Source organism: Telmatherina bonti (genome assembly GCF_933228915.1).
Source record: "Telmatherina bonti genome assembly, chromosome: 6".
Lineage (NCBI taxonomy): Eukaryota > Metazoa > Chordata > Actinopteri > Atheriniformes > Telmatherinidae > Telmatherina > Telmatherina bonti.
Genome location: NC_136624.1, coordinates 25,709,246 through 25,731,966, shown reverse-complemented (window position 1 = coordinate 25,731,966; position 22,721 = coordinate 25,709,246). Strand labels below are relative to the sequence as shown.

The following is a 22,721-nucleotide window of genomic DNA, read 5'->3' as shown; positions in this document are numbered from 1 at the left end:
GTATTTTACCTAAAGTAGACAGCAGTCACAGCACTATCTGTGTTGAGAATCAGATGGTTCATCCACAGGGGAGCCAAAGCTAAAAGCTAATCTAAATGAGACCCCAGGCTCAGACAATTACACAAGCTGTAATTGTGAATCACAGCCCATATTGCTAAGTTTTGCAAACTAGACAGTTTTTGAATGCACTGCTGACCATGTTGCTACATGACACAGCACAGTAGAGCAAATGTAAATGACTGTCTGACACAGTAGTGGGATAGAGTATTCACATATTGACTTACATATTTACAGTTCTCATATAATTTTGCTATGAAGTTAGTTTTTTTTTTCCAAATTAGGGTTAGTCATTAGTCATCCTAGATAGCACTGTTCAGAGTAGATTACTTCATTTCACACATTGGGAAGGCTTGTGTTTCTCCATAAAGGGAGCACTGATCACTGTCTGCACACAAGATACTGACTGCTCATAAGTATTTCATACACCCCACTTAAAAGAGTAATATAAGCTCCTTTTTTCTCCATTTTCAGTGAATTAAAAACATATTGGTGACATTTGTCATGACTAGTGCGGTAAAGAAAAAGTGTGGAGTTAGATTTTTCCGCTTAAGAACAGCCAAAGCAGTTTGGTTTGAACTTGAGTGAGCATAAAAATGAAGTGGCTGGATATTTCAACACTAAGCAGGTAATGCGACCTACATATGAGAGTGTGAACAACACAAGCACAAAAATCCCACTTTTTTAAAAAAAATAACTACAAACATCTGATCACACCCTCTTAAAAAAATACCCTTGTATTCATTTGTCCCACTTATATATGTCTAATTTCTCAACGTATCAAACATTAAAGCTGACATTGCTTCGTGATTTAGATGTTTTTAAAGACTTCAGATACAGCATTTTGTGATTATAGCTTTGGGGATTCATTAGGGCACATGGCCCATGCACATTGGTGAGCATCTGCGATGCTGAAAGCTTGTAACTGGTTTTGAAGCTATTAATGCTCCCATCTAGAATACCTTTTTCAGGAATGGTCATGCTTATGCCATCAAGGCAATATTCAAGCACATTCCATGTGTATAACACCTGAGATGTGTAATACTAAAAAAAAAAAAAAGGTTTTTTTCTGTTCCTATTTATAACAATATTGATATAAAATTTTGTTGAAACATGTTGGTCTTTACTGCACTAGTGCAGTAAAGACAAGTCCATGCTAAAAATAATGGGTCAATATTCCTTCAGTATCATATTCAGAGCTTGAGACTTTGTGAACTGATATCTCTATACACCTCACCTCTTTTAATATTGTTGTACAGTTTGCAAATATATAATAGAATATCGATTTAATACAAAGTGAAGAATTACAGTGAAACACTGACTCAGTTAAGTCCTCGATGATCTTCTGCTTCTCATTGATTTCATCACGAAGGCGGCCAAGCTGCTTGGTGTGCGCCTCACGGTGTGTCTCCATCTGCTGCTCTAGAGCCCTCTGAGGTATCACCAACAAGGAAGAAAAGAGGAGAGACAGATAAAGTATAGACTAACACAGAAGAGAGAGAGGGGCATGAGGTGGGAACAAAGGAGAACCAAATGACTAAATACAAGGGTAAAACATTACATGCACCAGTACACATGTGGACACAAATGGCCACAAGAGCGCTGAACACACACCAAATTTTGTCAATACACTGCCACTGAAAATAATGTGAGGCTCAGCTAATGAAACTGGAGCATGTTGCCTGGAAACACAAACACTGACGTGCAAAACTAATCACATAAATGCAAATACGAGGACATAATGAAAAAAACAAACAAATATTGCCAGCTGTAGAGGAGGATTTAACAGCAGAAACAGCATCTGTTTACTTTGTTTGCAAAGTTAGTCCTATTTTTTCCCCAAATCTTATAACCTTATTGTTAAATCTAACACCTTTAATATTTGCGCATTGATTCTGATTACCATAGTGTGCTTTTTCTACGATGCATTTTCTTTGATCAAATTTCTACCAAATAAATGATAACAGAAAATCCACAGCCCTATTTGCAGAAAAATGCTTTACAAAAAATGCTTTCTGAATCACAGATATTCCAGTCATATTCAGCACTGTTGCTAAAGACAATAAAGTGTAATATCTACCCTTTAATTTTGGAAAATCTGAAGATACTTTCAGGCTTTATGAGGAAGCAGCTGCTGGTTGTAGCTTCATGTTCAAGTGCTATATTTGTTTCAAATTTACCCTTCAAAAGCCAAGACCAAATATTTCTGCAGACAATTTTTCAAGTTTGTGAAATCTTTTGTCAGGTGCTGTCCTGGAAACACTTCTGCAGCAGAACCCTACACAGCAAGCTAAGACGCTAATGGACAACTGGGAATGACAAACATATTTATGCACACTTTTAGCATAGCAGAGTGTAGAGGCAGTATGCACACTTTTAGCATAGCAGAGTGTAGAGGCAGTATAATAAGAAGGTAAACACCCTAAATTGCTCCCACTGTTGTCATAGTTACCTTTATATCACCAGAATTGTGGATAGACATGTGATTTTCTCCCCTGGTAACCTGTGACATGTTTTCTGAAACACATTTTTTCAACAAGAAACAGAAAAGATAGGTGTGAGAGAAACAAACATGAAGAGTGAAAGGAGGCTGACAGTGTGTTACTGTTTGCAGTTCCACACTGCTACTGAAGAAAGAGGTGACAGTGACCTGACTTTGATGGCTCTGAATTAACAGCTCTTCATGTTGACGGAGGTCAGAGTGATATTGGTCCCTCCCTGGGTGGGATAATATCTGTTTGTAAATTGCATCTGTTCTGTTACGCCAACTCCTTATCGACTCAATGCTGTTCTAAAGGGCTGGATGATGAAATCACCAACTCTGTACTTTGCACCAGTCTGTGTGAGCTCAATACGACTTGTGGAATTTTATATTATTTCTGTAAGGACCATCAGACATGTGTGTTGAAAAGGCTCAAAATTAATTTACAAATTCTCAAATCCACAGTTTATTTAATGCACTTTACCGAATCTCCAAAGGAGAAACGACTTACATTGCCTCTAGCCAGGTTTGTGAATTGTGTCAGTGCTCTGGAGATATCTGCAGTTAGCTGGACCTTGCTCAAATGTACCATTAATCTTCTGCTGCTGATCTTGTGAAATATTTATTTACCCTGTTTTCCTTTTTCTTGGGAGAACTTTCGACGATCTAAACCCCTTACTGAAGAAAATTAAATGATCTGGAAAAGACAGTGACATCATGCCCATTTAAAGTTGGTGGCAATAAAACATAGGGAAGTTTTTTTTTTATTTATTTTTTTTTATTTATTCATGAAGGCATAATGTTTATCTGTGCCAGTACATTGACCTTACATTTGACTTTGGCATTTCAAGTCTGTAATTTATCATGATTAGCACCTCAGAAGAATCTAAATATAGTCCTTCACTCAGTTGTGAGACACTGAATGTCAAATAGCATCTCATATTATCATCTATAATTTAATTAATCTAAATTCTGGAAAGAAATGTGCCTATTGCAAGTATTTATTTCCTCAATTTGGATTTTAATTGAGAAAAAAGAAACTACCAGTAATCTTGTTCAATGAAATGAACTACTTTTGCTCTGTGATTTATTGCTTTTTAATTTACTGTTTTTATACTTTCTTTCTTTGACAGGCCACATACAATGTTGATCCAATCCAGTTATTGTGTTATTGCAGTTAAAGCAAACTATTTGCAAGTAAACTGCAAAATATAAATAAAGTAAAACTACATGATGCATTTGGTGCTCATTGTTCAGTTTTAAGAGAGATCCCACGTTCTCTGCACATTCTCCATTGGGAAATCTCATAAGTTGGAAATCTTACAGCAAATGTGTCACAACCATGAAGTCAACATCCCAACAAACAAGCTCTGAAAATGGAAACAGTGACAGCTGTGTCACTCCACATCTGCAGTCCTAATCATAGCTACAGTCTGCCTCAGCTGCAGGCAATGAAAGAGAGCGTTAACCAGCTTCAGTAATTTTCATTCTAAATGCAGTTTTGCTTATTGTGTCTGGGCAGCTTCAGCTGAGAGTTCACTGGTCCGTGTTGGAGTCAACAACCTGCAGATGGTCATGTCTTTTTTCATGGGTCGGAGGAAATTCATATGCTGCTGTGAAGTAGCACAAAATGATATCTGGAGACCATCTAAAAGAACAAAATGAACAACAGGTGTTGTTGTTTTGTTTTTCTGTATCTTTAAAAGCACAGCTTTGTGAATGGTGGTTTTCATCACTTGATCACACTAAGTATGTTCAGAAGAAAATTAGAAAAAAAAAAAGACGACAGAATTCAGTTAAAAAAAATGTAATACTTGGGAATCTCAGATGATGACAGTAATTCTCTATGCTAATGTTATGAAAATGCATGCTAATATGCATAACTTATGTTAATCTTAGCATTTTCCTCAAACTCCTCTTGTTCACTTGCTTGAGCACAGGCCATTGGCTTGGCTGTGTATTCTTTTACTTTTTAAAACGGCTTGTAATGGTTATTGTTATTACATGTTTTGTCATTGACCTATTACATTTATGGAAATACTGCTGGGCCTTGGATTTTTCTCAGTTATACCTTGAGCCTGGAGTTTGGCCAGCTCCTCGGTCAGAGAGTCATAGCTGTCCTCCAGCTGTCTCTTCTTCAGCTCCACGTTCTGCATGTACTCCGTAAGAGAGCGAAGCTTTGCTTCATGCTGAAAATATGGATCACAGGAACAGTCATTTTAATGATGAGTAGACTGCTACCCAGGAGGACACTACACTAAGGATATGTACTTTACCTCTTAGCTTAAGGAAAACAGTTTTGCACTGAATATTTATGAGCAGTCCTTATTAGGAGGAACTTAGTTTAAACACCAAAGACAGAAAAATTTACATTTTGATGGCTTAAGGCAATCTAATCTACAGATAAAATATTCGACAGACTATACTTTAAGGATCAGAATAGTTTGCAAAAAGAAAGTTTCCCATGTAAAACTCTTAAATCTCCAAAGTTTAAATAATGTTTTGAATCACACAGGACTTTTGTCAGAGTAATATTCATCCCAGCTATGTGCAATAGTCATAAAAAGGAGTTATTTGTGATGATAATTATGCATTGGGAAATATATGTTAATTTAGCTACAACAACACCAATATTTCCCTCTGGACTTACAGATTAACAAACATTTTCATACATTAGCTGTTTTTATTTCTGCAGTTCTTTTTGATCAAATATCACATTTAACAACCAGTCTTAATCGTCACCTGTGAGATGAGGAGATGACATGATGACAGCTCTCTGCTCGTCTCTTCCATCTTGCAGTGACACTCCATTTGGAGGTTCTCTAGGTGCCGGCAACGCTTCACCATGGACTTCACCTCTGACTTTATCTTACTGATGTAGAGTCGAGCTACTGTGAACTCTTCCTCGATTGCACCAGTAATCTCCATGGGCTGGGGATGAGATGAAGCACACAGGAGGTGAGAGAATTTAAAAAGTAGTAAAGTAAATGTTTGATTAAAATTGAGTGGGGATGACAGCAAGGAAATTAAAGAGAGAGAGACTGAGAAAGGAGGAGTTTCTGCCATCTTGTGCTTATAGTCATTAGGTTAGCAGCATCATTTAGCAGATATTGTAACTCGGCTGCTCTATGGGCTGTGAAGGATGAAATTATACATATTAATCTAAATATCACATAGAAGGATGGAAATGTTTGTAAACTATCCTTGGAAGCTACTGAAGAAGTTATGTTTTAGAAAATGATGAGGAAAATTTCACTCTTCTGAAAATTAACATCTTATGTTTTTGTCAGTTCGTCCACTTCATGTTACTCGACCACATCTTCAAGTGAATATAGTGTCCATAAACCTGTAGATTCTGTATATTTACCAGCTTGATTTCTCTGTTTCCAACAATGGTGCTGAACTCGTGCAGGTCCCTCATGAGCCCATTGAGAATCTCAGCGATGCGTTTTCTTTGGTGGCTGCTCACTTCCTGGATATGGGACAGCTCCATTTCTAAAGCCCTGAGGTGAGCCTGCAGAATGAGGGAAACAAGGAGAATGAGAAAAAGGAGAAGTGTTAGGGGAGAAAAAGCCCATGTGAAAGAAAACTGATGAGCAAAAGAGAAAATCCAGAGCAGGCAGTAATGAGTAAAAGAAAAAAAAATAGATAGGTAAACAAAACTGTGTCGCAAAGGACTGAAAGAGAGATGAGGTTCAATATTCTTTTAACCTGATCACACCAGTACTACTGGTAGGAATATTTACTTCCAAGTAAAAATACTGGAAAGACATAAATATAGCAAGAACAGGAAATAAAAAAGGATATAAAAAGTATATTAAAGTACAAGTTTGGCATAAACTATCCAAGCTTTTTTATGACATGTCAGAAATCAAGAAGGCAGAAATTTATTCATTTAAGTTTTGACAATTTGTTGTGTTCTACCAGCTTATCCATTTATCCACTATTATATGGAAGTTGGTGATGAAAGGATCATAATCATGAAAAGCAAATGATGCATCTTACTTCAGCACTGATTTGATCAATAAAGGGAAAATAAAAAAAATGCCGCATTTTCTGTACTTTTTCTTAAGATGTGATATTCATAATAATTAGCAAGGGCAAGAAGTGAGTGAGACCAAGAAAACTTTTGTCTAATGACATCAGCAGGATTAGAACTACATCAATTTCAGCCCCCATCTAAAACTGTCTGCCATAAACCCATGAGATATAAAAGTACTTTTCATTTAGCCAAAACTTTCGGCCTTATAAACCACCTTAAACACTGTAGCATTCATCAGTCTTTCCATTTTCATCTGTCTTCATCCTTTGCATGCATCGTCTCCATTACAGTTGATACCTATTGAAAAGCTGTTTTCTTGACCCAAAATCGATCAAAAATACAGGAAAGCATTAATGTACATTTCTCTAGAAGTCAGATGTTTTATATTGGCATATTTTTTTTCCAAACTTCATGCATTATACAGTTAAATTCCAACTCTGTCATCATTTCTAGTTTATCCCTCCAGTCAAAGCATTAACTTATAAGTAACTGGAAACATGAATTCCTTTGTGAATAAGTAAAAAGAGGGGACATGAAAGGTCAATGAAAATTTTCACTTTAGCTGAATTAAGATTTGAGAAAAGACACCAATAAAAAGAAATCAAAGTGATGAATGGACTTAATCAAAATGACAAAAAAAGAATTTAAGCGGCCAGATGGATTAAAGAAAGGACAAAAACAGAACAGATGAATGGCAGTGACAGTGACGGATGATATTTCCTCCTACAAAAGAAAAGAGGAGTTTCTGTTGAAAACAAAGGTGAAGAAAACTGAGCAGACAACCGAATGATGAATACTCGATGTGCCCTGTTTCTAATGTACAGTCAGGGAATAAAAGATATATTTTATTTCACTCATTAAAACAGGGAGAAAGTGAAGAAAAAAATCCTAATGAGGCAAAATGAGGTGCTGAAAACCTAAAGATGCTGGGGTAATGTGATTTTTGTTCCTTTACTTTGTGTGGTCTCTATATTATTATATTCTTGCTGATATTTGGTCTCGCATATTGTCAGTCTGCCAGTTCATGTCTGTGAGAAGGAGTCCTGTTGGGTGAGAGGTGTGGACAGAATGGACTAAGGAGCAGTAGTGTTAAGTGCAATAATAGGGAGGAAACAGCAGTGTCAGCTGGGTTTAGACTAAATTGTGAGGCGAATCGTTAAATTGTCATTCTTTCATCATTGTTTGGACGAGCTTCTGAGAAGGAGATGGAGAGATGGCGTTCTGGCAGAATGTAGAAGAGTGCATGAAATAGTGAAAAGATTATAAAAGGGTGAATAACAGCTCACTTGGTTCACTGGGTAACTCATAACAACTGTACTGAGCTTTGACTGGTTCTGCCAGTGGTCTCCAATCAACCTCCTGCGTTCAACAGCGGCCTTAGATATGTGAGGAATGCCTGTCTGTAACACATAACTTTGCAGTTCAAAGCGACTTACCCTTTCCTAAAATGTATCGTTTAATAATGTTCATTGCTAATTTAATTCAATGACTATATTGAGAAGCTATTTGTTAATTTTATGTTTATAGTTTTATAGTAATCCAGTGACTTTCTGTAGTGGCTGCAGTGGCTGGGCGTACAGCTTCATATCCCTGGGGACCAAGAGTTATATCTGCACTTCATCTGCTAATTGGTGGCAGTATTTTTCCTGCTTGGCCCTCCAGGCTCCAGATTGTTGATTTGCCCTGTGGTAAAAAACACGTGACCATTCCAGTGTATCAAAACAATTTCAGAAAGTCCCATCTTTCCCTGAGTTTATATTAATCCTTGTCTCTCTGCTCTTTCAGGAACCAAGATCGACGAGTCGCTTACTGCCCACCCGTCACACCCCTCCATTTCTCTGATCCACTCAAGTCTGTTCTCAAATAAATCTGTCCAGTTGTGCTCAGCTGTGTGTAAACACTTGGATCCTGGTGTTGCCCTTCACTGACAACTACTGTACACAGCTACAGACGTGTCTTTTTTAGGCATGTACCAGGCCTTGTACCTGGTATTCTAAATGTTAATAGATGTAAATAAAAAATTAATAAATAAATAAAAGTGTTCTGAATATTGTTGCATTGCATATATACTGTATAAGCCAAATATCTTCAAATATATAGTTCTTCATGCATATGCAGACAAATTAAACTTACAAGTCACACTTCAAGGAGATGCCAAGGAAAACATCTATTGGGTTATTTATTTTATGACCCAGAAATATGATGGCCTCAAGGGATCATTAAATAAAAGTAACCGACAAAAAAAAAAAAAAAAAAAAAACAGTTGAAAAAGTTGAATGTAACATAACAGTACTTACCAGCATGATAAAGGGTATTTGGATCTGCTCATTTTGAATTTGAGAGTTTGATTACCCATAAATCAAGAGATTAAAAACCAAGACCAACCACAGGAGAACAAAATTTCCTCAAGAACAGAGCAGCACTTTACTTTTACCTGTATTAAAAAGGAGCTTGTCTTCAATCATGCAACCCACTGCACTCATAAATTAGTGAGTGTGGGGAACCACTTGACAGAAAGTGCTATTTTATGCTGACAAATAACAGTAATCTACTGCTGGTGGTTAACCAATTGCAGCAACGGTTCATTTATAGTAGAAGGATAAATATATAACCGTGATTTGCAATTATTATGAAATGCTGTAAGATATAGTTACATCTCCATGGTAAACAGTCACTGAAAGGTTATGCTTTATAGATCAGAACATTATTTACAACAGGTTTTATTTACTAAACCAATCTTTGAGAGCAATCACATTGTGATTTTTATATTTATCAGGAAGAGTCAACGGTGTGCCTTTGTGACTGATGCTAACAGGATCTCTCAATATTTGACAGTGGTACCCAATTTTTAAAGATTTTTCTTTCTTTTCCTACAAGAAACATTTCACAGATATCAGATGCAATTTGTCAAATGTGTCCCTTATCTCTCCTTTTATGCATAATTTTCATAATATTACTCTAACTGTACCTTAAGCAAGTGATTTGACAAATACATCTTAAATAGGGCCTTTTATAGATTGATAGATAGATCTCAAAATGTCGTGGTCGCCTCATTATCGCTTGTTTTCTCTTCACTCCTCCTTCCTACATGTCAGACAGCACATGTTCACCTCTCTGTAATAATGACAGTCTTGAACGTGAGACTCACCATCTTTTTTGCAAGTTCTTCAGCAAGGAGCTTGTTCTGTATGTTCTTCTCTTCCACCTCCAGGCTTTTCTGGTCGTAGTTCACAGCCAGTTCCTCCAGAGCCTGAAGAACCTCTTTCACCTCTGCCTTAGCGGATTCATTTTCTGTTTGCAGCCTGCCGAGCTCCGATTGCACCTTCTCACTGTCACCCTTGGATGATGCCAGTAGCTGAAGGGACATATAGCTAAACATGAGCCTTAAAATGCAAATTATTTGGTTAGTGGGAACATAACAACTGTTGCAGATGCTCTTAGGCATAATTGAACAGAGTGAACTAATTTCAAACATTCATCAATCAATACATATTGCAAGAGACGGTTTTATTTTGCCACCAGGATGTCTTGTGCTCTGCTATGGCATGCTGCGGGTCATATTCCTGATAGTTTCCTTCTGGGGTTCCTTAATATTTACTCTAGCACACAGCTTCTGCTTGAACAAATGGATGTTACTCTACACACTCTGTGCTTCAGTAATTATGATTGCCTGCTCAGCCCACAGCAGGATTATTTGGGGATACAGTATGAATGAACAAATTTAGCAAATGTGAACATCTTTTCTTAGCAAAATACCATAAGCACGAGCCAATTTTAGGTCATTTTCTCCCAGTTATCAATGCATATGTTCAACATTTCTATTAATTAGCATTTATTATGAGATGAAAAATAGTTTCTTAATCCCAGAGGGATATTAATGTAGCTGTGGGCTTCTTTTTCTTTTTTTTTTAATGAAAAACAATAATAATTAATCACAAGATGTTCTACATTGCCTTGTTCTGGGGGGTGACGGCTTTTTCTTGCATTAAACTTGACAAAGCCTCACATTAAAAAAATTGTTTCTTCAATGTACTGTGTAGAAGATGTGAGTAATCTTCATCATCTTCAGCAGCTTGTACAGCAAACTTTCCTGGACATCAATCAGCTTCAGGAGCTTCAGAGTTATCCTCAGTACAGAATCTGCTTCTTTGACTAGTGTGTCCAGCCCGTTGCAGTCTCTGACTTTGATTCGCTGTTCCAACAGATGGCTGGAAAGCTGGGTGTACCTTCCACAAAAGACTTGTAGAAGATATGCAACTTTTTGGTCCAGACATTAAACCGCCCTTAACCCTAGAACACTATCATAGAGTGAGTTGCGAGTGAACATCAATGCAGCTTGGGTGAAAATGACCTGACAATAGTGTTCTAGGCTTAAGAAGTAGAGTTTGCTCTGTTGCTCTTAGTTGTGGATGCCTCTGTGTTGCTCTTCCAGTCTAGTCTGTTGTCTTGCTGAACTATGTGGTACTTGGATTCATCCACCACCACAACCTCTTCTCCCAGGATGTACACAGTGTTTTGTTTACTCTTGTTTCTCCGATATTCAACAATCATCTCTTGGTTTTGATGGTATTCAAAATGAGGTGATTGTTTCCACACCAGCTCACAAATTGATTGACCAGTTCTCTGTATTGCTTCTTGTCAATCACCCATACTTCACATACCTTCAGAGTCATCAGAGCATTTCTGCAGATGACAAGTGTACTATGTGAACAAAAATGGTGGGAGTATAGTCCCTTGTGGTGCTCCTGTGTAGCTGACCACCACTGCAGGCACACATACTTTCAGTTTAACAAACTGTGGTCTGTTTGTTGGGTCATAAATCCAGGTGGTTGTGGAGGTATTCGAGCCTGTCACATATATATATATATATATATATATATATATATATATATATATATATATATATATATATATATATATATATATATATATATATATATATATATATATATATATATATATATATATAAAACTGATCCTAAAATGCTGCCTGACTAATCCAGATGAGAGTGGGCCCTCTGAAGCAAGTAGATGACAGCGTCTTCAAGCCCAAGCCCATTACGAGAAGCAATCTGTAATGGGTTCTGAAAGCTGTTCACTTGCTTATTTAGGTAAGCCAATAAAAGTCTGTCATAGACTTTCATCATGTGAAATGTTATAATGTGCCTGTAATCTTTTGGTTCAGACAGTTAGGGTTATTGCTGGAACAAGGCTGAATGTTTCATATGTTATATACTATTTATACTGCTGTCAGTTAGTATTTTTATCCAGCTCATCCCCCCAAAAAATATATAACAATATATCACTAAAGAGCTTTTTGCTGCTTTTTTAAAGCAGCAAAAAGCCATTTCACGAAAAAGGCAACAAACTGAGAAGCATTATGCAGTAAAATTAATAATAAATGCAGTTTCTGAAAAAAAAACCTTAATTCTTTTCCTAGTTATTGATTCTTCTCCTAATAACTTGTACCTGAGCAGTCACTAAAATATACTCTATTTTACATTGCTGTTAACATAAATACACCTCCTATTAAGCAAGGACAGTTTAATTTCCTCAAGTGCTTTCTGGCATCTGAAAAGAATTGTTTTTCCATGTCATTCATCTCAAGGGCAGGGGAAAAAAAACCTTTTCTGCTTACTTGTCTTTAAACTGTGAACTACTGTGGCTCATTTACAGGAATGGCAGCCCACTGTGAGCCATTTAACCAAACTGATAAAAAGAAGTAAAACCAATATATTCTACCTCCTCCTGGTCGAGCATCTGCTCCTTCAGTTTCTCCACTATCTGGCTCTGATGGTTGATCTCATCGTCCTTTGGCAGGATAGAAGCACATGGAATAGATTCAGTCAGCTTGCAGTGACATGTATTACTGCATAAATGCTGGTATAGCAACATCCCCTGGGTTCAGTTTTTGATCACAGCCGAGCATTTTCACTTTTATATTTTAAAAAAATACACAATTTGAAAAGGTACGAGTACTGGTAAACTAGTATACTGTATATCCTGAGGTAGAAGTTCAGGTTATTGATCAGAGTATATCAAAATGCATTTAATGGTGGCCAGTGTTGCGGCTAACTGTCCAACGCCATTATCTACTTCAGCCGCTGCAGGCTAAACGCGGGAGATATTGATGACGCGCACTAAGATGTATGTTCTCCTTATTGCGTTTGTTTATTTTCATCGTTACTTTTAATAAATTACAATGAACAAACAATATGCAGAGCAAAAGCATCTAATTGTCCGCGTCATCAATATCTCCCGTGTTTAGCCGTGTTTAAGTAGATAATGGCGTTGGACAGTTAGCCGCAACAATTAGTCAACAAAAAGTTTACTCCCGAGCTCACCCCACTTCTGCATCCTTACAGCCAAACGATGCGCTCAGGTGAGTGCAACTATTTCTAACGTGTGCATTCACACCCAAAGTGACACACCCTCCACCCAAGCGCCAATCAAGCATGCACACATCAGCATATTCGCAGACATTTATGACTCATAATATGGCTCCTACAGCCAGTAATCAACATGTTTGTTTATCATGCTTAGACCAACCAGACAGAGCAAGATCTGCTTTAAGCTGAACTTGACCACATTTACCTACAAATATCATTTCATGTGCGTTATATGCATCAAGATGGATTGCTCTGTGTCTCCATACACACACAAATTATTCTTTCAAAGCTACTATTTCTGTATATTTAAAACTGTTGAAAGCACTATTGTGAAACTTAGAACAGTAGAGCAGGGGTGCCAAAAGTCGGTCCTCGAGGGCCACTGTCCTGTAGATTTTCAATGTATTCCTGCTCCAACACACCTGGCTTCCATAAAATAGATCCAACAGCCAATGAGGTTCTACACAATGACTGATTAGTTTGAGTCAGGTGTGTTGGTACAAGGATACATTAAAAACCTGCAAGATTAAGGCCCTTAAAGGAACATCCCTGCGGAAGAGCCCAATAAATGTAGCCAAGGATAATGTGTTAAAATGCATTTTTTTTCCCAGACAGTTGCTTCATTTGCTTCTTTAACCTTATGGATAATACATGCACAGTATTGTAGAATTAGCAGTCATGTGTGCATACTGCCAGCCAAATCTTAGATATGGCGTCTAATCAGCTCTATATTTATATCTAAAATGGTCCTCATCCTTCATTCATTCATCACCTTATCATCCAGCTGCTTGTAAAGTTTGCGGATTTCTTCTTCATACTTCTGCCGTTCCTCCTCAGAGATGTGAACAACAATGGAGGAAGCTATGGAGCATGGAGTGCATGGAGAGCATGGGGTACAGGGGCTGCATAAGTCAAGAGCCGGCTCCTCCGATTCTGGAGGCACCAAAAATGTATCCTCTGATTCTTCAGTCAGCTGCCCCAGCACAAAAGTATTCTCATCTAGAAAAGGAGAAACATATATATTTCTCTTGTTAATGACTTGCCCTTATCGCCAGTGAAGCCAAACCTAAAGGATTAATGCATGAATAAGGGATTATAAGGTTAATCTTCAGCATGTCCTTTCCTTACTCCTGAATGCATTTAGATATTCAGTCAGGAACTCTCAGTGCCATAAATGCTCTTTTTGCACCCCACTGAATCGAGTCACCATGAACACTGCACACTGAATAATCATTTGCTTTCTCTCAAAATAAAAGCTCTCGATATGACTTGTTGAGAAGCTGGTATATAAATCTAATGGAAGCAAAATGAATAAGGAATGAAGCAAGTCGAAAAAGGTTGAATCGATATTGATTTTGATAGTAATTACACCATTTTTAAAGAATGATGCTCTTCTCCAGCATTAAAGGTGTATAATTGTTCTCTACATAATAAAGAATTTAATTAACTAAAAAACATGTTGCTAAAAGGATATGATCATACAAAATTATTGTTTTTTGGGATCATTTCTGTGGATAGAGAGTGTATAAACCTGCCTCACATGAAAATGAATGAAATGAAAAATACTTTATTAATCCCCAAAAGGAAATTCAATTATAACATAATAACATAACAAAATAACATAATTCAAACATAATAACTTAACAAAAACTTAGAGGTTCTCTAGCCATAGAAACCGTACCAGTTAAAAGTTTGGACACACTTTTCTATTAAATCCATCAGGAAAGCGTGTCCAAACGTTTTGATGGTGGTGTATGTGAACAAAATTCATGTGAATTCTACTTTTAATCACAAATCACAAATCACATTATATATGATTTGTGATTTGTGATTTATATGATATGATATATATATATATATATATATATATATATATATATATATATATATATATATATATATATATATATATATATATATATATATATATATTTCTCTCTCTTTCTCTCTCTCTCTCTCTCTCTCTCTCTCTCTCTCTCTCTCTCTATATATATATATATATATATATATATATATATATATATATATATATATATATATATATATATATATATATATATATATATATATATACATATATATATTATATACATTCACATATATAATCATATATAATATATATCTTTTTTAGATCTTCTTTCTCTGGCATATAAGCATAAAACTACACTTCAAAGTAACTAACAGTATAAGGTTTTGTATTATTTATATTTAAGGGAATCTCTTCTGTTAATTTCAAGCTTCATAGTCCTATTAAGCGACTCCAGAGTTCCCTTATGTGCTTTACGGTTTACAAACTGACCCTTTATGCAGCCCCTCATTTGATTCTCTGTCTGGTTGTTCGTGTCTCTTTGAGCATTCAGCACACTTGAAATGACTTGCTATTTATATACAGTTTCATGTTGTCACATTGCTTAGCTCATAGTTCAGCAACTGTTTTTTCTTTGTCATAGTGAACCCTTTAAGGAAGATTTCTGTCAGTTCAGATTAATCGCAAATTTTAAATCACTGATGGCTGAAATGAATAACATTATGACACTGTAATGCAGTAATGGAAAACCTGGGTCACTCTGAATGTTACACACCGCTTATACTCAAACCAGACAGGTCTGCTTCTCACATTAAAAGTGATGTCATTAACAAATGTAACTACAAATATCACTACTACCTACAGAGGATCCCAAACACAGACTGTAAAGACGTGCAAATTCAGTGAAATTTACAAAAGTAAAACTGTTTCCTATCGTATCTAATGTATCGCTGGTTCTGCCTAAAGAGTTTAGTAATGTGGTGGAAGATAAAGGTCAACAGCATCCACCTCTGGGACTTCCTGGTCTCAAGTAAGCAGCAGCAATGAGGCCACTGTAAAGGAAACACAGGCTGCGATATTGTCAAAATGATCTATTAGCAAATTAAAATCACTCAGTTGTGAGCGTGATAAAGAGGAGAAAAAAAATCCAAGAAAAGATTGTGTGTGCACAGAAGTGAATGGGATTGAGCACTATAAGAAATTATTTCCACTGATAGATGATAGATGCTCAATAAAGATGTGTTTCAATGTGTTTTCAATTCAGGCCAACCACTGAGGGAGTTGTCTTCAGCATCATACAAGATTTAATACATGACTTGAATATTAAAATCATCAGTACCATAGAGAGCACTGACATTTAAAAAGTCCAACAGAAGAGGACAATTGTGAGTGCATTTGGTTAGAAGTAAGAAAACGCTACTGGAAATGTGTGTGCATGTGTGTGTGAGCTGTCATGAGAACATTACTGTAAGTCGTGATGTCTCTGTGGATATAGTGTGAACCCTTGTTGCTGTGAGGATTATTAAAACATAAGAATTCATAAAACATAAAGTCTAACCACACTGACTGCTTTTTGTATGATGTGATGGGAATCCAATTATACAAAGTGCAAAAGTCAGAAAAAACAGAACAGAAGCAGCCTTGACACAAACTACGTGTTTTGGGCACACGCCCAACAAGCCTGTTTGGCTGCCCTTTTCCTATATCACCACTGACATGTATCTAAATTAGATCAAATGAGGTTAAATCTGCACTGACTTGGAATGGGAATCTGTGTCTATGGACTGGGTAAATTTTCCTTGCTGTTTGCAAATACTCTTGCGTCCATGAAAAGGGATTAAAATGGGAGAGAAGTAAGATTTATTATTTCTCTCTACATACAATAGTTTGTTGCCTGTCATCTGTTTATAGCACAAACTTTTCTTCTCCACATGCTGTCCATCATTTTATTATCAGCATTGTTCTTAAATTTTACTCAAACACAAACCCAGAATCTGCCATTAGTGATAGTACATTGTAAAATTCTCCAATATCACCATTTAAGTCTCCAAAATCAAGCCTCAGTAAAAGGCTGCTTCTACTATGTAGGACTTAATGCTCTTGGACATACTGTGTCTGCTTCAGTGTGCTTTACACTACAGCTGACTGTGCAATCTGACCCTAGCTTTCCAACAAGCTGTGATAAGTGGGAAAAAAAACTTAATATAGCTAATGTATATGAATCAGAAAAGGGATTTTTATTTGTCTTCTCCTGTACTCAGTTTAACTACAGTCCATCTAATCAACAGGAAGACACATTCGAATAGTTTGGCCTAAAATCTTTACTTTTTTAAATTCTCATGTTAAACACAGGTTCCTGAGAAGCCATTTTAACAGTTTACTGAGAGAAAATTGTATTCAGAGTATTTGTAAATCTGTTTAATAGCAGAGCAAATATTACCATCCCTCCAGTGGTTCAGCTCAGCTTCAAGCCTTTGAATAGTCTCCTTCATTGCCTTGTTCTTCTCCTTTTCCTTTTCATATTTCTTCTTCCACTGCTCTGCTGTGAGCTCCAGATTCACTGACACAGTATTTCTAATGGTCTTGGCTCTAAATGGAGGGTTATGGCAAAGAACAGAAAGAGTAAGGAGGACAGAAATGGCAGGAATAGGAATGAAGTTAGGAGGGTGACGGCAAGACAGAAACAAAGAGAGGGAAGAGAAAGTGTGAGGAAACAGAAAATCTCTCACAGGGGCATTTCAGTCCTGGTTGCTCAATGAAAATGGGCTTGCATCTCATTAATTCATATGCAGACTGGGTTTCTGCCAACTGTGTTTGGTGGTGCATGTAGGGGAAAAGATTTGCAGTCAACTGCATCAGACTGCTTGCAACATATTGATATAAAATATAGCTATCATACAAAATTATATGGTGATATAGAATATTGATTATTCTTCTGTTAATAGACAAAGCAGTGGTATCATTGAGTTTTTAACATTCAAGACAAAACAGCTGCAATACTCAGTAGCTATCGCCCAATTTCACACTCCAGTGATTCACACTCACTAATATTCCCAATATTAGTGAGACAAACAGCCTTATCTAAAGTTGCCTCATCATATCAGGCGCTGAACATCATTTATGCAGAGAAACATCAGGTGGCAGAACGTTTATGCTGAACAGAAAGGTGATGGTTTATTAATGTCCAGCATCTGCATACCTAAATTCACAACACAAGTGGAAAACATATATTTTTAACCCAACCCGCCCCCACCACCCCACCTACCTTCCACCACCACCCCCAATTACTTTAATCTATGAAATTACTGTACAAATTCCAGTAATGATCATTTAAAAACAGCATCAAATTTTTAGTTTGTTATATATTCTTTATTTAATCTACCTCTCAGGTCATATTCAATCAACAATAATGGGAAAGGGTTGAGATGCATAAGCAGATCCTCCATATTTTTAACAAGAAAAAGTAAAAGCTGGAAAAGTCCAAAAGTCTGCCTTTTTCAGGTTTTTTTTTTTATAGCAAAGTTGAGTAATGTGTGAGCCTACATTTGTAGCTCAGATAAAGAGATGTGTGTTATTGTGTTGTACAGTGCACTTGTATGTTACCGTTGGCCAAACATCAAGGTGGATTTGGTCTCTGTATCGTTGTAGCTAGAGGGAGAGCAACAGATAAACATGGTGGTGCGGCAGTTCCCACCCAGTGAGTCCTGAAGGATGCGAGTCATTTTGCTGTCACGATATGGCACATGGGATTTCTACAAAGGGATAAAAAAGGAGAGAGAAAGGGAATCTGAGATTGCAAGGAATTCATAAAAAGACAGAGGCAAGGACTAAAAAGCTCAAAGACCTTCTGAATTGCTGCACCACTATGCCTTTCTTTGAAATGCGTGTCATTTAGCATTAGCAGAGAGAAAAGAAAAGAAGGATGCCTTTTTTTTTCTATCGCATCATTCACAGTATTACCATTTTAACCTCTGGAATGCATTCTCAGACTGTGTCCTTGCTCTGTGAATAACAAATGAATACTAGTGTATTTCTTAAAGACTAGTAAGCCATTCACAGTCTGTCAGCTTTCCCATTAGGTTTATGAGGAGTTCCCTGAGCCATCAGAGTTACATAATAAGAGGTGGTGATTGTTCTCATTACAAAGATGGGGCTCAGAAGGATCACAGAGTGGGTCCAATCGATCGCATTACCAGTTGTAGTACCATTGGGACTTATGGATGAGTGGGACCGAAAATCAACCAATATGTTACAGTAGCTTTCATCCAACCTAGTTGCAAAAAGAAGGTCAGTGTGGGAAGATTCAGAAGTCCCCTATTGCTAGAATGGGTAAACTATGCCTCCAGATTTTTTCAGAAAACAGAAAACAAACAACACAATCTCACAGCAGAATGTGAAACAGCAACATTTATCTAAAAAACAACATCACAGCTCAATAAAAAAGGCTAAGAAATTGTTCAGTGACCCATGTTTTTCAACATCATTCCCTCAGTTAAAATGGAGCTGCAACTTAAGCATCCCGATGTGAGGTGATCCTCACCGTGAGATGATTTATACATTCAGTGGTTTACAACATTCTTCCAAGCCGGTTATGTTTATGTGCAATGTCACAATATGTCTGCATCCTACTGCATATACATTTTTGACAGTCTTCATTACGATGCTCATTAGGAAGAGGTTGGTGTTAATTAGCTCATTTCTATTCAGGAGACCACAAGTATGAGACCAGGAAAGTTTCCAGCTCCTTACTCTTTGCGAATGCCAAAAGTTAGGAGTTTAAAAAAGTAGTTAGGTATGGATAACCCAAAATTTGTTTAAAAAAAAAAAAAAAACACATAGTTTAGGATCAATCACAGATGTAATCATCTGCGTTACTGCAACATACAGGGAGATTTTTTGCATGTCAGGCTAAATAAAGTTGCAGTGTCGGATAAAAGGGGTCCATCTATCAGATATTGAGGAATAAATCCAGCTTAACTTCTGCAAAGAAATCAAATGAGATAAATCACAAAATGGGTCATTTTTGTAGTAGAATTTATTTTATCCAGTATGATACTGTGTAGATTCATAGTACTGCTTGCATCATTCGCTGCAGAACTAATCATTGTATTCAGGATATTGGGTTGGATATATAAGATATAGGGTTGTTCTAGGTGAACACCTGCAGCTATTTCACATCAGCCAGAACAGATATTGTATCAGTGCCAGCTTTTTTTTTTTTTTTTTACAAACAAACAATCAGAAAGACAAGCCGGTAGCTGCTGACATATTAAAAGGACTGTGTAACATTTTACATCGTACCGTTCCTTCAGCCAAAGCTGAGATGACGTTCCCCAGGGCTGACAGAGACCTGTTGATGTTCTTGGCCTCATCCAGCACCGCTCCCTCTGCACCTGTCTTACTGACCTGACACAGATTCACACACAGACACACACATATATTTAGGAATTAATGCGTCAAGTACATCATCCAGGAGTGATTTCTGATGCGATTGTCATTTCAAGTCTCATGTGAAGAGTGTCACAAAAACAGGCTTTTATCACTTAAAGAGCATTTCCAAAGAGATGCCATTTGTCTCTCTTGGCAGCATGAGACAGAGTAATGAGCAGGCATGTCTACGATAATGCCTCCTGTCTGAAGAGAAGATTTTAATAAATCAGCTTGATGAGTCAGAAAGAAAAAAACAAAAACAATCATTTTGCCTGCTTAAAAATCTTTAGATCATCTGAGTTTATTTTGCTTTTAGAAATCTTTTATTAGTTTTCAAGGCACGACAAAATGGCCTTTTCACCAGACGATCTCTCAGAAGTAATTAAGGCTCATGAAGGTCCTTCAAATCCTCTGCTTCTTTTTCTTTCAGCTGTCCCACAATGCAGAACAAAAACATGATGTTGTTTCCAGTTGGTTGAAAACTACCATAGAACACTGTTAAATAGTGTTTTATAGTTTCATGCTTTCACTCTTTAACTATGAATTTCTTATTTAGTCCAATTTTAAACTGCTTTGTCCTATGTTCACTAAACATTTATGGATTGATTTGGCTATTTGATTAGTGTCTAAATCAATTGTGTAACCTTGCATTTTGTCAGTAGTTTGAAGGTATTGTAAAGATTAGGCTTAATTACTTCATTGATTATTTGATCATAAGTTGTGGAGCTGTGTGTGTTGTTTCTTTTTTCCTGGTAAAATGACCATATATTGATCCCATGAAACCAATATGTAGCTGTAAATTCATGGGACACTGGTATAGAGGCATTATGTGGACATAATTGGTCACGATGAATTGCGATGGAGATCAGCTGGTTAATTGAACAAGATAAACACACTTACAAAACAGTCAGTATACAGTTCAGTATATATGGAGAGTAGATTACCATTTTCAAAAAAACAATGAAAGAAGAAATAATTCAAGTCTTAAAATCAAGAAAATGTTTAGACAGCTTTGTGTTGACTCAATAAAAACAAATAGCTTCAATCTAATCTTCTTGTGAAAGAAAAGTACAGTGTCATATTTGTTCAGGCATTCAATAATACATAAAAAAATAAACTTAGACTTAAGAAGAGCTAAATTTCACACCAAAATCCTCTGAAACCTGCATCCGTTTCCTGCTCAGCATAGTTGATAATAGTTTGGACTCATGCTTAAGAAGTCGCTGGAGCAGAACCTCCACTTTATTGTCCTCCAGGGATGACCAAGACAACTTACACATGCAGCATCAGCACTTATTAGATCAAAAGAGCAACCGTCAGCATCTGTCCAGACTATACAGCCCTCTGCTTATCTTAGACTCTTACCACACAATGCTCCATATTTTGCATTAGTGCTATTGACTCAAAGCTATATTCAGGAACAATGGACCATGTTTACTTGAGCAGTATATCTAATGTATTTCATATGCACACTCAATGGTATGATTTATACCCTGCTTTTAGATGCTTTATGGATGGGATGACTCAGATTTCACCATAAACAGCCTTTTACCAGAAGATATATATATTTTTTATGTTCCCATAACTTGGTGTTAACTTAGATTAAATATGTTTTAGAAGGGTACCCATTATTTTCAAATTTATGAGTTTATTTCCTTGTCATTATCATGTCTGTCTTTTCAATGGACTTTAGAGATGGAAGCTTTGAGCACCCTCTCGGCCTGCAGATGAATTATTCCACATCTACTCTCTGAAATAACTTCAAAAGCACAATAAAATTGCTAAAATAGCTTTCCTTTGTATCCATGTCTCAGTTAGTTGAAGCTAATTAAATAGTTAAATAAGCTTTAAAAATGGACTGCTAAACTATTTGTTGCTTTAATTCTTTCTGTGTTTTTTTTTTTAATTTAAATAAGTTTTAGTTTTTGACACAGTCATTCACATTCAGAGTAAATTTAGAAAATAGAATAGATATAATTTATCCAATAGAATGGATTAATTTTATCCATATGAATTTTATTTACTATTTTTAGTTATTTCAGCCTTTGCACTTATGTCAGTAACATTAATCCAGTTAATCTTTATTTGTTTTGGTCTGTTGTAAAAATAGATTGAAATGAAAACGGAGCATCTGTAGGTGGATTTTTCAGTTTTTCTATTTATTGTTTACATGTCTTTTTGAAACAACTTGATAGCTTCTTTAATTTAGCTGTTTGTCTGTTGTGGCCTTAATTTGACAGTAACAGGGTTGGAGAGAGCAGAGAATGACATACAGCAAAAGGCTCTGGGCCAGAATTAGAAACATTTTTCACTTTTGCTCAGTCATATTCTTACTATTTCTTTTTTTTATATGAGTAAATTATGTAGAAACAGTTTATAGGGGTAGCCCGTATTGCATTAATCAATACTAATCAGTAATACTGTAGTAATATAATAACTCTGATGGTTTTGACACATAATTAGTGAAACCAACGAAAAGCCTCAACATGAGCTCCGAGTAACCCTGGTATTGAA

General features: G+C 36.5%; 1 protein-coding gene across 1 annotated transcript in view; it reads right to left on the bottom strand.

Moving 5' to 3' along the window:
- Positions 1-22,721, bottom strand: part of kif5ab (kinesin family member 5A, b) — a gene marked incomplete at its 5' end in the record, with an annotated part of 65,883 nt that overhangs the window by 14,911 nt on the left and 28,251 nt on the right. Inside the window, 11 exons of the mRNA XM_079241847.1 lie at positions 1,380-1,489; positions 2,510-2,574; positions 4,611-4,728; positions 5,282-5,470; positions 5,907-6,053; positions 9,730-9,936; positions 12,324-12,392; positions 13,743-13,969; positions 17,218-17,366; positions 18,381-18,529; positions 20,079-20,183. Of these exons, the coding sequence (XP_079097973.1) occupies positions 1,380-1,489; positions 2,510-2,574; positions 4,611-4,728; positions 5,282-5,470; positions 5,907-6,053; positions 9,730-9,936; positions 12,324-12,392; positions 13,743-13,969; positions 17,218-17,366; positions 18,381-18,529; positions 20,079-20,183 (1,535 nt within the window). The remainder of the gene's footprint in view (positions 1-1,379; positions 1,490-2,509; positions 2,575-4,610; positions 4,729-5,281; positions 5,471-5,906; positions 6,054-9,729; positions 9,937-12,323; positions 12,393-13,742; positions 13,970-17,217; positions 17,367-18,380; positions 18,530-20,078; positions 20,184-22,721) is intronic.